General features: G+C 31.1%; 1 protein-coding gene across 1 annotated transcript in view; it reads right to left on the bottom strand.

The window, feature by feature from the left end:
* Window positions 1-5,706: 5,706 nt before the first annotated feature.
* Window positions 5,707-15,073, bottom strand: part of LOC124537968 (5-hydroxytryptamine receptor 2B) — an 83,557-nt gene continuing 74,190 nt past the window's right edge. Inside the window, exon 9 of the mRNA XM_047114970.1 lies at window positions 5,707-7,527. Coding sequence (XP_046970926.1) covers window positions 7,338-7,527 — 190 coding nt within the window. The 3' untranslated portion in view covers window positions 5,707-7,337. The remainder of the gene's footprint in view (window positions 7,528-15,073) is intronic.

The following is a 15,073-nucleotide window of genomic DNA, read 5'->3' as shown; positions in this document are numbered from 1 at the left end:
TAACCTCCTTTTTTTAAAGTCGTTTGATAAATTATTATTATTAAACATTTAAAAAATCCTTATTTTTGTACGGATTACTTTATAAAGTCGATCACATTTATTTTTATGTAATCGGATACAATAACAAAACATGAGTTTATTAATAATTTGAATGTATACATAGCTGCATTAATGGATATTTCTAACTCATTATTATTATTAGATATTATATTATTAAATATTTATAAAACTGCTGTTTAAAAAAATATTTATAACTTATAAGAACAATTTAATAAAATATAACAATGTAAGTACCGTCATGTAGACAATTTTTAATGTCGATTTAAAAAAAAAACTACGTGAAACATGAATTAGAGTACAACAAATTAAAAATTTTAACAAAAAGAAAAACCGACTTCAAACATAAAACATAACATACAAATAAATATGCACTAAAATGTAATCAAAATAATTGCGTATTCAACGTATTTATTAGAGTCCTCCTAAGTAAAACCAAACTACCCTTGAAGTATATCCTTTCTAATAAAAAAAAGAATTATCAAAATTGGTTGGCGTGATTATGAATTATTCACCTATTTATCGCGCACATGCATAATGCAAATTTAAGACTAATATCGTTTTAATATGGTTAACATCATCAGAACTAGGCTAAATTAAAATGGGACCACAAGAGAAGCACGACCTTTCAACCAAAAAAGAAATATCAAAATCGGTCCACCCAGAAAAAAGTTATGAGGTAACAAACATAAAAAAAAATCCAGACGAATTGATAACCTCCTAGTTTTTGAAGTCGGTTGAAAATCATTTTGAACATTCATAAACGTTTATGATATGAAAACTGATGGATGTTCTTGTTTTTTCCGGAATAGACCTCTGAGTATATTGTAGTCGTTATTTTTGTTAAATTATGAGAAAAAAACCGTTACTTTTCGATAAACTTGATTCGAGCAGATAAATTCGACCCTCGCAGTATAAGCAGTTGGTTATGGATAAGACAAATTGAATAATTCTCCTGTGAGTTACGAAGGTCCTGACTTCTCCATAGAAGCGGTCGTGGCAGGCTATTTGATTTTATCTATATTTTACGACGGTGAATTGATTTTGGATTTAAAGGTAAAAACTACATTTTTATCGGGATTCAATATTATTCTAAATTCAAATAGGTTATATATTTTTTATTATGAATTTTGTAAATAAGTACTGATTTTTTGCAACGAATTTCTTATATGCGTCTCTATGTAAAAAAAATTTTTGCAACCTCGAGGTGAAATTTCCTTCTCTTTGTCATTGTCACTTGTTATTTTATAAGGGTTAGCTCATATAATTTAAAATTATATTATATTATTGTTGTAATTGAGACGGATTTCTTTGTCTTTTTCGAATAACCTATTAGAAGGTTCTTTAAAGAAGACCAATGGTAAAATGTACCCAGAAAAAAAGGAAAGGTGGATTGTTCAAAATTTTTCCTACGTGTGGAAGATGTACAATTATAATTTTTAAAATATTTATTGCAAGTGATACCATAGTAATTATTCTTTTATAAAAATTAAATAAGGTTTTAATTAAATATTCGCTCTGAAAATACTACCAAAATAAATTTCCTTCAAACCCTATACATTTAATAGTTCATATTGTCTTCTATATTTATGAGTATTCTAATTTCCGGCATACTTTGCCGTATGTATAAAATACGATCATTGGATTTACACGAGTGTTTTGCTTGTTATTTCTGACTAGCATTTATGAATATTTGTAATTATGCAGAACATACTATAGAATATTCTTGATTACTTTGAATTAGTAACCCATCTCAGCTGCATATGCGTATAATAATAGTTCAAACTTTAAGATTGAAAAATAAATATAAAAAAAAACTTTTTTTTTAAATGGGAATGTTAAGCCCTCGACTTTTCTCTTCTGTAATATGGATATGTAAATGCATTATAAACCTTGTAATCAACAACAACAAACAAATACAACAACAACAGCCTGTAAATTCCCACTGCTGGGCTGAAGGCCTCCTCTCCCTTTGAGGAGAAGGTTTGGAACATATTCCACCACGCTGTTCCAATGCGGGTTGGTAGAATACACATGTGGCAGAATTTCTATGAAATTTGTCACATGCAGGTTTCCTCACGATGTTTTCCTTCACCGCTGAGCACGAGATGAATTATAAAGACAAATTACGCATACGCATTACGCAAGCACATATATATAGAGGTGCTTGCCTGGATTTGAACCCGCAATCATCGGTTAAGATGCACGCGTTCTTACCACTGGGCCATCTTGACTCTAATCTTGTAATCACTATGTTTAATGATGTCGCATTAAAATCCATTACGTAAATTAAGGGATCTAAGATATATATAATTTATTTTGGAAACATACAGTAACTATTGATTTTTATACTATAAAAGGATATTATTTCAAAACATTTCTCTTATATTGTCAATGGTTTTCGTGAATGAAAAAATCAGAAATCAGCAATTAAATTTTTTAGATAACAGTGAACATCAAATGTGAAATAAACAAAATAAGGCGATGTTTTTACTTTAATAAGAGAAATAAAATAAATTATAAAAGGTCGTATCACTTCTTGGCAAACATAATAGCGACTTTATATCAAGTGCAATTGCATCCGGAATCTGACATTATGACATTTTTCCACCGACATAATTGGCTATTTCTGTATTTTTTTATTTTCTCGCCCCAAAGACATTGATTTATTAAATCTTTTTGCCAGCAAAAATGCGGCAACTTTGTTATCGTGGATGCATGTGTTTTTTATTTGTGGATAATCAAAGCAACGGGAACCTTTAATCTGATTGAACAGTTGTAATGGGAGACTTGAATAATTATCATTTTATAAAATTTTGTAAATAGATCTGATAATGAAAGACTATTACCTTTTTGAAAATAACTTTTATTCTATACTAACAATATAATTGCACATCTTTGAGACATCTATTTAATAAATACTATTGTTATTTGATAAAATATTTATTTACATAAATTGTTTTTACAAGGATATTAATAAACTACTTAATCTAAGAGATACAATAAATAATTTCTATAGTTTACAGTTTAGTTTAGTAAAAATATTCTTTTATATAAATGATGACAATTTACGTTCGTCAAAATTTCTATTCATTATTTGTGCGATCATTACACCTGTATCTATATAGAAGAAATGGTTTGTGACGATTTTATGCAAAAATCAACTCTATTTCCAATAACTTATGTATCGAAATAAATTGTTTACAAATCAAGTATACATGATTGTCTACCATCAATCGTTCAGAGCTATTTATACATATTTTTATAATTTTTTTAGCTAATTAGGCTGACAAAATTGTGTCCGTAAGAACAAGCGCGCAGTGGTAACTTTTGTCACGGTGACTGTTTCGTCACTCTTGTCGAGTCCATGACTGTGTATGGAGGTGCGCGCACATTACGACGTGACATTTGTGTCTGCATCTGTACATATTCACGGATTTGACAAGAGTGACGAAACAGTCACCGTGACAAAAGTTACCAGTGCGTGCTAGTTCTTAAGTAAATTACGAATTGGTTAAAAAAGTATTCCTTTTTGAAAGTCAAATAACTGATTAATAAATAAATAATTACTCAAGCTTTACATCAAGTACTCGATTAGCCGCACCTGGTAAATTTTCTACCATTTTTGTAGTTATGACTATAAAAATATAAATATTTTAATTTATTATGAATACGTAGGAAACAACTTTAGGAAAATAGATGATTAAAATATTTTCATTAAAGTTTTATTATAGGTATGTATAGTATTTGGTATCAAAAATTAATACATAAAGGACCATTATAAAATCAATCGGTAAAAATATTGTTTCACGCATTTAAAATTAAATCAACACATAATAAAAATTAAATTATACTATAGTTCTTTAATAAATATTAAACCAGCTTCTTATAGTACGATTAAAAAAAAACTTCTTTATAAACATGTGGTAACATACATTTTACGTTGATTTTCAACATTGTCTTTTTTTTAAATACAAATTAGTTTAATTAAAAACTAATTTGTATTTTAAAAAAAGAACAAAAATATTGCACAGTTGAAGAAGGGCGTGTAAACGTTTTGGAGTAAGAGTATAAATTGACATTCTTACTTTAATTATTAGAATGGAAGGATCGAGCAATTAATTATTTTTTATCTGTTTTGATTGTCAGTTCCAAAACATGTAGGAGCATATTATTATTCCAACACATGGTTTAAACGGATACAGAAGTATCAACACAGTAGTATCGATTCAGGAATTCTGTACAGAAATGTGTCTTTGAAATGAAGTCCATAATTTTGTTAAGTTATCTTTAAGTCTCTTATAAATTTAAAATAATAAGATATATTCTAAACGGATAAAGCTACATCCATATCTGTGTAATGTTCCAAATAAATAAAACTTAAAACAAATGCCACATTGGCACGATACATTTGGCAACGTACATATTATTCTACATTGAGATTTATTACAGAAATAAAATATTGTTTTAACTTTAACGAAAACGGTATTTTGTTATTTCCTTGTAAAGAAGATTTAGTTTGTATATACCTCAAAGGTAATTTAAAATAATTTGAAAATGGAAACAGGATTATTCGAAAACACAATGTTTAATAATTTATGAGAAAAACAACCAATCAAATCCTCGCGATTTCAATCCGTATATTCTCTTTTAATTTTCGATTTTCGAATGGTTCGATAAAGATGAGGAGCCTTTGTTAAAAATATACAAATTCAGTTGCTGCAAGTTACAAAACCATAAATTGAAATTAAAGCAATGCTTCCAAGTACCGACTTGTATCAGGAAATGCTGTTTTACTATAATATATTTATTTCATACGAATTGAGTTCCATTTGTTTTTAAATACAGCAAAATTATTTGAGTGTATGTATTTCTATGTAAATATTTGCGTCCTTGTGTTTCCATGTGTTTGTGTGTTCGAGAATCTCTATTGAAACATTCAGATACAAAACGCAAAAACAAACACAAATTTTTCTTATTTATTTGTCATAAACTTTATGCATACAAAGTTTACGCATAACACCTTGCTACGCGTCTTTACGCGTAGCAAGGTGTTATGCGTAACCAATATTACTTGACCTTGATAGATTCAAATCTGAAACACCACATAATATTCAGATGCTTAATGGTTTCTCATCTGGACAAAAATATCTGGCTTTCTTCTTCTTTCCACTTCCCGAGTCCAAGTCCATTTGTGGTCGGTGCGATATGTCTTCTACTTCCACTTACCACAAATTTCCATTGACTTGCACTGTTACTGACGCTACTTTCAGTTTTCATCTTGTATAATTATTCTATGGTACTGTTCTTGACTAGCATTATGGATGCAAAGAAAACATACTGTACCTAACATGGTATGCATTTGTCGACCTCCATTGGGACAGCGTCGTGGAATTAACTCTAACTGACTGCTCAAAAACAAATTCAAGTTAATTCTTTACTTTGCTTATAGGTTAAAACTAAACTTACTTAACTTTTTGTTACTTTATCATTAGTATATTATAAAATATATGTTATATGTATATATTTATAATATATATTTATGTAAGTGTGTATATGTTTATATATATATATATATATACATATAGTGTGTATTTGTATAATGTAATTCGATATAAGGATGGCTTTATGCATCTACTGTACGCTCTTTCTTGCACGTACTAAGGTTGGCTGGTAGATAAGGCTATATAGCTTTAAGCCCGCCTTTTGCTCAATTTATTTTTTGTGAAATAGTTGTGCAATAAAGTGAATAAATAAATAAATAAAACTCTGGCGTATTTCAATAAGAGAAGATCATATCTTCCTAGTACTTTTCAAAATAATAATACTATTTAAAAATAAATTTATAATTATTTATAGATATTTAAATTTTTATTTTTATTAACAACCGATTACTTATATACTAAACAAGGTATCAAGATTTCATCTTCTACAATACAATTATTTAATAATTTTACAAATATTTGGTATTTGTTTTGAGTGTGATCTGTTAAAATTTCCTTATTATATTGTTATACAATACTAAAATTAATTACGACCATGGCTAATAATTCGTATTATATAAATTTACCTAATGATTTGACATGAATATAATTTTATGTACATTAATACATAGCTCTGATACATGTCTAAAAAATGGCACGATTCAATGCATGTATTAAAATATTTACACATTTATTTGAGGGCGCTCGTGCTTCAATTAAGTAAGATAATTTGTATGCTGTAATACATTTTAAAGTATTGGTTTATTTTTTAATAATTACTTTTTAATTATTTAATAAATTGATCGAATTAAATAAAGTGAAACAATATCCATCAATTCGTTTAACTTTGAGAATGATTTCCAAACTTCTGTGAATTTAATTGATGTTTAAATCATTTTTTTATGAAATGCTTCTAAAAAAATACTATTTTGGAACATTTTTTTTTTCTTGATTAAGATCAAAATATATCTAGCATACAGCGTAATAACATTTTATTATAACTTCATAAATAACAATAAGCATTAAAATATTAAATATGGCAGGATAAAAATTAATAAAAAATTCAATTAGAAAAGTAAATGAATAACAATTATGACACTCAAGAATTCTTTAATTCGTTAACGCTCATAATTTTTTTTAATGAATGCTTTCGGCATATTTTCGCGTTCGTTCATCTGAAGGCTTGAGTTGCCTTGAAACGTATAGTACGACACAACTTAGATGTAGCATCGAGAAGATTCGTAAAACCGCTCACATCCGAATTAAGTTCACTATCCCAAATTATTAATAATTATTTCTTATGTGAATATGATCTCTACACAAACGTAATAACGTCTAATATCATATGACCTGTTATATTCATCAATTTGACACGTCGATTTGCATGCTCTTGCTTTCTCGGGTTACACTGTCGCCAAAATCTATAGCGACGAATAGCGTGGAACGGCGTGATAGGGAGCTACTTCTAGAGCTTGCCGATGATAATGGTTGATGCTATATCTAAGTTGTGTCGTACCTACTATACTTGAAATGTCTTGCAGTTATTAATTTTGTAACGTGATGAAGACAACTTATAAAAATGACGAAGCAACCGATTGTCAAATATCTTTTTATGAACTATTGACTATAAACACATGTTTCCTATAATTAGTAAACAATAGGGCAGAGAGTATAAGGTCACACTTACACTTACGGGCTAATAATAATTTACAGTTACATTAAGAAATGGTCGTAACTAAAACTAATGATATTTATGATGATCAGATAATATTTACATTATGAAAATTACAAATTTATTTAATAGCGAACTTTATAACTACTTAGCTGAGGTTCTATGAGCACAGTTTCGGTGGTTTCCTGTGTGGGTGTCGTGGTAGGCATCGCTGATGGACGAAGGGAGATAGCGAGAGGCAATGCTGATCGCGCGCAGAGTTGAGATGCGCCACGTGTAGACCCGACTGATAGATAGCGAGTGCAACGACCTCTCCTGGAAAAAATATTTGCATTTGATTTGTGACATACGTACGAAAGTATCCGTATATTCGGACGGACATAGAGGCCATCGGATTGGTAAAGATCTCCTACAGCCATTGGTGCTTGCCTACAGAAAATGTTAACCATTCCTTACATCATCAATGCACCGCCTGTTTTACGAAATAAAATGTGACATCCCTTGTGGTTTTAGCTACACTGGCTTACTTAACTTTCGAATTGGAACACAAGAATATTAAGTTTTCTTTTATAGCAGTAAAATATATAGTAAGTGGCTGGTGTCTACCCAAACGGTCTTGACCAAACCTACCACCAATTAATCAATAGTCTCTCCTCTAGATTAATTTCATTTAAAAATAATAATTATTAATATTAGACAACTAGCTGTGCTTGCGCCTACATCAGCGATATGCAAGCGAATATCCCATCATAATCAGTTCAGCCATTTAAGAGATTAGCCGGGATGAAGAGATAAAAAAACAGATAGGCAGAAAATAATTTAAAAAAGTTGTTATTATGGTATATACATATAGTAGAGCGCAGTTATTTCATTATTACGCCTCTTATCCTCAAAAGGAGAAGAGGCCTTATCCCAGCAGTAAGAAATTAACAGGCTGTCACTATTATATAAATAAACAACATATGTATGAGCCATTTCTAATGAAAGAAAATAAGGAAAAGGCCACTTGAAGATTACGTTTGAAATGACCCGCAAATAATTGGATTTATATTGCCTTAGATATCATTTACTTTATTTTATGTCTACATGATTATTACTAAGTGGCGTCAAAATTTAAATTGTTTAGTTTTTTTTTTTGTATCTGTTATTTCATTAACAATAACAACAACAGCCTGTAAATTCCCACTGCTTGGCCAAAGGCCTCCTCTCCCCTTGAAGAGAAGGTTTGGAACATATTCATTTCGCTGTTCCAATGCGGGTTGGTGGAATACACATGTGGCTGAATTTCTATGAAATTTGTCATATGCAGGTTTCCTTACGACGTTTTCCTTCACCGCTGAGCACGAGATGAATTATAAAGACAAATTAAGCACATGACACAGCGGTGCTTGCTAGGGTTTGAACCCGCAATCATCGGTTAAGATGCATGCGTTCCAACCACTGGGCCATCTCGACTCATTTCAATTTCATTAACACTAATACCATAAAACATTAACTGCATACAGATAACTAAAACTATATGCATACAGATAACATTTATATTGCAGATCTACACTGGTTTCTAGGAAGCTACTATGTTGTTCTCATTTGAGATGTTTACAGCTAAGTTAAAACTCTTGTATGAAATTTCAGAGAATTTTTCAAAACTAATTTATAACTTAAATATAAGCAAACAAAGTTGTTTATTAATAAAATGCAAACTATCCATCGATACGACTGACGCGTCGTAACTTGAAGCGAAGCGGAATGTATTAAAAACTTGTTCTAAGTAAGTTGACGAGAGCGCGTTCAACACTTGTATTACTAGTAACCAATTTAAAGTTACGATCGTGTGACGATGATAATTTTTTATGGTATAGGTTGGCGGACGAGCATATGGGCCACCTGATGGTAAGTGGTCACCATCACCCATAGACAATGACGCTGTAAGAAATATTAACTATTCTTTACATGTCAATGTGCCACCAACCTTGGGAACTAAGTTGTTATGTCCCTTGTTCCTGTAGTTACACTGACTCACTCACCCTTCAAACCGGAACAGAATAATACTGCGTATTTTTGTTTAGCGGTAGAATGTCTGATGAGTGGGTGGTATCTACCCGGGCGGACTTGTACAAAACCCTACCACCACGGATGATGTCACTGCACGTATAGTAAAGCGCTTGAACTGCTAGTATTGCTTTGTCACGCCATTTACACGTACACCGGATTCGCTATACGAACTTATTTTTGCTCAACAACGAGAAGTTGACGAGAGCGAATTCAACACTTGTATTATTAGTAACCAATTTAAAGTTAGGATGTGTGACGATGTTACTTCGAGATGAAAACATCGAGTAATCATAACAATGTTTACGGAAGACATTGAATCACAGCACTAGTGAAATTTCAATTCAATTGTTCGAGAGGAATGATACATACTGATTACTGTGATTCGATTTTGGTTTGAGCAATTATTATGTTTATATGGAAGATTTTGCGTGATCTCGAGGTTCTCAATATATATTCTGCAATGTTATGTATATACGAAAAAATATTAATGATTTCATGAGAAAATGTGATACTCATAGCATTGGTACAAGGAACAAACACAAACTTGTTACTCCTGTTACTCGACTACATAGAGTCAGAAACTCCTATGTGAGGCAATGTATACGGTTTTACAACAGGATCCCAGAAAGCGTTCAAAATTCCTCTGTTGCCAAATTAAAAAAAAAATATTACGGAACGCTTGTGTGCAAAATGTTACTATACAATTAATGAGTTTATGATCGATAGCACACCTTGGGAATGAAACGATCGCCCCCTGCCTATTTCATCTCATATAGTTTATATAATATATGAGACAAAAAAAGGCGTGTTTCTTTCGCCGGTTCCTCTCAGGTCAGGGTATTTTCTTTTCCGACCCGGTGGTAGTGTTTCAATTGACCATCAATAAGAAAGTGTAGTGCTTCTATATTGAATAAAGTTATTTGAGTTTGAGTTTGAACTTAACCTAGGTCAGGCTGATAGAAGTTTATTGTGTATTCGTATATACATCATCAGTATGATGACAATTAAAAATTTATCATACTGACGATGGGCATATCGAGTGGAATTTATTACGAAAATCGACGACCAGACCTATATCTGATTACGAGTATATGCCTAACTCTTCGTCATGTATATATTCACAGTAATCATCATCATATCATCCGAACATTTTGATAAAATCTGTGATAATAATCATTGTATATGAACAAGAAGAAAGGATAAGCTGATAACACCAAGTTTAAATTCCGCAAAGTTAATAAATCCTTCTTGGAACAAGGTATCCGTTTCTATAATAAAAATCCACAGATATTTTAACGTTGCCGATACATAAATTCAAATCTTTTGTAAAAAAAAACATTGGTTTTGAATTGAAGGCATATTATTTAATACAAGATTATACAGACGATAAAAAAGCGTGGAGTTAATACTTGTTGACTTCTTAGATTACTTTGTAATTTTAAATATTGAATAAGAGTAACTACTGAGTTTCTTATCTGTTCTTCTCGGTAGAATTTACATTCCGAAGCCACGGTAGCTTCACTTGATATTGTTTGTTAAATTACGGCTCAAAAGTAGTTGTAAAAGTCTACTTGAATAAAGTATATTTTGATTTGGATTTTGATTAATTGATAAATGAATTTTTCTATTAGCCTAGACTCTGATAGTTGGAAGTATGTGCAACGCTTTGCCCGTAAACTAGCACGTAAAACAGTTGGTCTCACGTCTTATCTTTTCAATCGTGTAAGATCTGCCACCCCATTGGATTATATTAGTAAAGTAATTGAGAGACCCTATGTTTACGCACTCACTGCACTATATACTCCACAACAATATGCCTTACGTAATTGGCTGAGCGCTCTTGACATTGAGGACGTGGCTGAAATTAGCCAGATGAGTATGTACCAATTGATAAATACGGTAATTGGTTATGTTGTACCCTTTTTTCCCTGGAATACCGCAATGCGTGTTTTCTCTACGTGAAGTGAGTGTATAAAACTCGCCAGTATCCAGGACACCGGAATACCCATTAAAAACAGCGGTACTATATCCTTCTCTTCGGCGGTTGCCACGGGATCCCGGCTTCCACATGTCACCGTGTTCATACTAATGTAGGTATCAACCCCAACAAACAGGCAACCATAATGTTAGTTATGTACTCATGCTGGTGTTTTGGATAATTATTAATAATTTTCTCTTTTTTATTGAAAATTTCATCATCGTCAGGTAAATTCAAGTAATTATGTCGATGCAATTATTTTTACTATACATTACTTGTTCCACAAACAAAATTATAAATACTCCCAACTTTTTAGGTAATTTAAAATATTGATATCTCTTTTGAAATTTGAAATTTATCTCTGAACGGAAAATGAACGTATTAATAAAATTGAATAATTAAAACGTTTAGATTGGATTTTGGTGACGTCAAATTTACTCTATCATCTATTCATAGTCAGGTTTCAAATTGTCAAATGGTACATTGTGAAAATGCATTGAAATTGCACGTGGGCGCTTTAATTTGAATTTAGAACGTGGTAGATATGATGTCAAATAAATATTTGAAAACACAATTTTATTGCCAATGTCATATCATAATTTCAATATTTGACTGTTATCTATAATATAAAAATGAGTCTCTAAATGTGTTGCTAAGCGCAAAACTCGAGAACGGTTAGACCGATTTCGCTAATTCTTTTTTTTAAATATTCCTTGAAGTACAAGGATGGTTCTTACGGAGAGAAAAAAACCAAAAAAAAAATTAAAATTTCCTGAAAAAGTCGAAAAACAACACTTTTCTATACTCCCATACAAAAGGTGTTGTTGAAATACATCGATCGTATGACGATTATTACGATTATCCGATTCTGTTTCTACGAGCAGAAGATGGATATCGTCTTGGACTATATCAAACTAATTCACGACAGGCTCTGTGACATCGAAGAGAGTTAGTTGTATGGATTTCTATGCATATCGTATAACGATTAGAGATGATCAAACTAACCATATTCTCAAGCGTCGTAAGCTGTTTCAAAAATTAATTGTTAATATTTAAACTAAGGGAACGAACGATTAAACAATTATTCGATACAACCAATCAAAACTTCGAGATCGAGATGACGAATATTAAATGAAATAATTTTTAAGTATTTGATTAGTTCTCACATGTTTCTTGATTTGTTTCTTTATTATTTGTACATTGTTGATGATCAGTAATTACTTGCAAAATGAAAAATTAAAAATTTATTATCTGCGACTAATGCACAGCGAAGCGGGCGGGTATTGCTAGTATCATACTAAAGTTCTCGCTGACAAAGTTGTCAAAAATAATATTCAATTTTGCTGACATAATATATAGAGCTTATACAACAAGCTTTAAAAAGAGAATGGCAATTCTTTCAATATAACATTTTACTCACGAACCGTATTCCTCTTAAATACATTTTGTGCCAAGAAATTATACAATATTTATCAATAAATTATTGTATATATTTCAGTAGAATATTAATTTTATACGAAGTAGAGTATTAATTTTATAATTACCTGCTATAACCTATTCTACTTATTTTCTACTCACTTCGTGGCATAATGCTTGTTTATATGTAAAAACATATATATTTATTGATATATTTATTAAATGTTTTAATAAAATTTAAATTATGTACTGCTGATAAATTTTCAGTGATAACGTTTCTGAGTGACTAACTTTATAAATATGAGTGGTTTTATTTTATGTCTGAGTTTTACATGTTACAATCTACTGAGTTTCTTGCCGGTTCTTGTCGGTAGAATCTACTTTCCGAACCGGTGGTAGCTTCACTTAATTGTTAATTGACGAATCAAAAGTCCTTGTAAAAGCCCACTTGAATAAAGTTTATGTTGATTTTGAATCAGGTAGCCCATTTTACAGCCTGCCTACCCATATGACATAAAAAAATGTTCTCAAAAAAATTTAAGACATTTTCTTTATTTATCTGTGTTTACTTTTGATTTGCTCATAGTTTAATTACAACATACAATTAGCTTATATATTATACTCGACACTCGTATACATATCAGATCGTATTATGAAGTATATTATTTCTATTATTGTAATACATATGTTGTTAATGTAACTTTACAAATAAATAAACAATGTAAAGTTATTAATTTCGGGATATTTACCATGTTTTTTTTATTTTTGTTCGGTGGAGCTCGATGTTTCGACATTGTCTACGAATGTCTTGTTCACGAGACTGAAGTTTGCGGGTAGATGTTGAGATGTAGATGTTGAACAAAAATAAAAAAATCATGGTAAATATCCCGAAATTAATATCTTTAATAACAAAAATAACCATGTTAATTTAAAATCTTAAATAAACAATGTTTCAGGAAGAAACCCTGTATGATGTTGTCTCGTTACAGATAGAATTATTTTATTATAACACAACTACACGAAGTTACAAAAAGTTAAGTCCAAAGAAGGCTTTATTCAGGGCATTTACGGGCTGATAGTAATAAGATCGGACTCATAGTAATTAGATGAAGGGTCAGCTATTACGTGCTCTGCCAAAGCATTGCCAGCCATGACAGTAGTTGGGTTCTAACATGCCAGTTGTTACATGATGTCATTGCCACATTATCCACGACTTGTATTATATTTTCGATGTTTTCGAACAATAGATTCACTAATACATAATAATCGATCCACAGATCTTATTGTAGAAAAAAATTAAACGAAATAATTTCTATTCTTGATTAAGATATTATTTGCATTATATTCGCAAAGTGCATTTTCAATTCCTTTTTAATTAAAGGAATTCGTGTATTAAAAAATAAATCTCTTTGAACACAAACAGTAACATACACTGATAAATTATTAGCTAGTATTCAATATATAGGTGTTGTACAATCTATATATTATATACTAATATTAAAAAAGTGTGAGGTAATCTGCTCGTCTGCCTGCCACTCTTTCACCAAACCGCTGAACCGAATTTGATGAAAATTTGCATGAAACAAACTTGAACTCTAAGAAATTACTTCTACTTTTTTGCCTGACACATGACAACTACTACCCTAAAACGCGAGTGAATCCGCGAGCGACTACTAGTTTTATTATAATTAAATTTAAAAATTATATATGTACATCGGAGAAAGATTTGAGTCAGTTACACTTACTACTATTTGTTTACCTTAATTATTGATTACATTTGATTTGTTACATTTTTTTAAAGAAGTTATAAATCATATTAATTGTATAAAAGTTATGAATATTGTATTTCTAGTAACGACCAATCAGAGCGAAGCATTTGCCTCGAGCAGGGTCGAGGCGCCATCTGGTTGACAGATATTGAGACAGTTTTGACGTATACATTTTGTTGGATTGGAAGAGGATACAGATCGAGTTGGATCTAGAAAAGTGCCGAAGATTGCTTGTAAAGGTCAGATCGGTGCCCTGTACCTGGTGCTCCGTGTTGTTACTCGATAAAGTGTTAATATGTTGATTGCATTTTAATTAAAATACTGTATAAATACGATAGTTGCGATATGTGCTTGTTCTTTACCCTAATGTCGCCCACGATACCCGTAATACCCATGGACGACGATGTCAACAAGAATGATGTTTCTCCAACATATATGTGTGATGATTTTAATTATGTTATTCTGATTTAGAGATGGTAACACTGTTGCGTCGTGGTTGGCTGGTAAAGAAAGTCGACTTTGATCGGCTGACCAATTGGATTACTGGACAGATTGTGAGGTGACAGGAGAAATAAAAGAAGAAAAACAGAAGAGAGCGGTCGGTGGTCAGAATCCAGAATTGTACAACTTGGAATTATGCATCTTG

Source organism: Vanessa cardui, chromosome 2, assembly GCF_905220365.1.
Source record: "Vanessa cardui chromosome 2, ilVanCard2.1, whole genome shotgun sequence".
Classification (NCBI taxonomy): domain Eukaryota; kingdom Metazoa; phylum Arthropoda; class Insecta; order Lepidoptera; family Nymphalidae; genus Vanessa; species Vanessa cardui.
The sequence above is the reverse complement of the archived record's forward strand: the minus strand, read 5'-3'. Positions and strand labels throughout refer to the sequence as shown.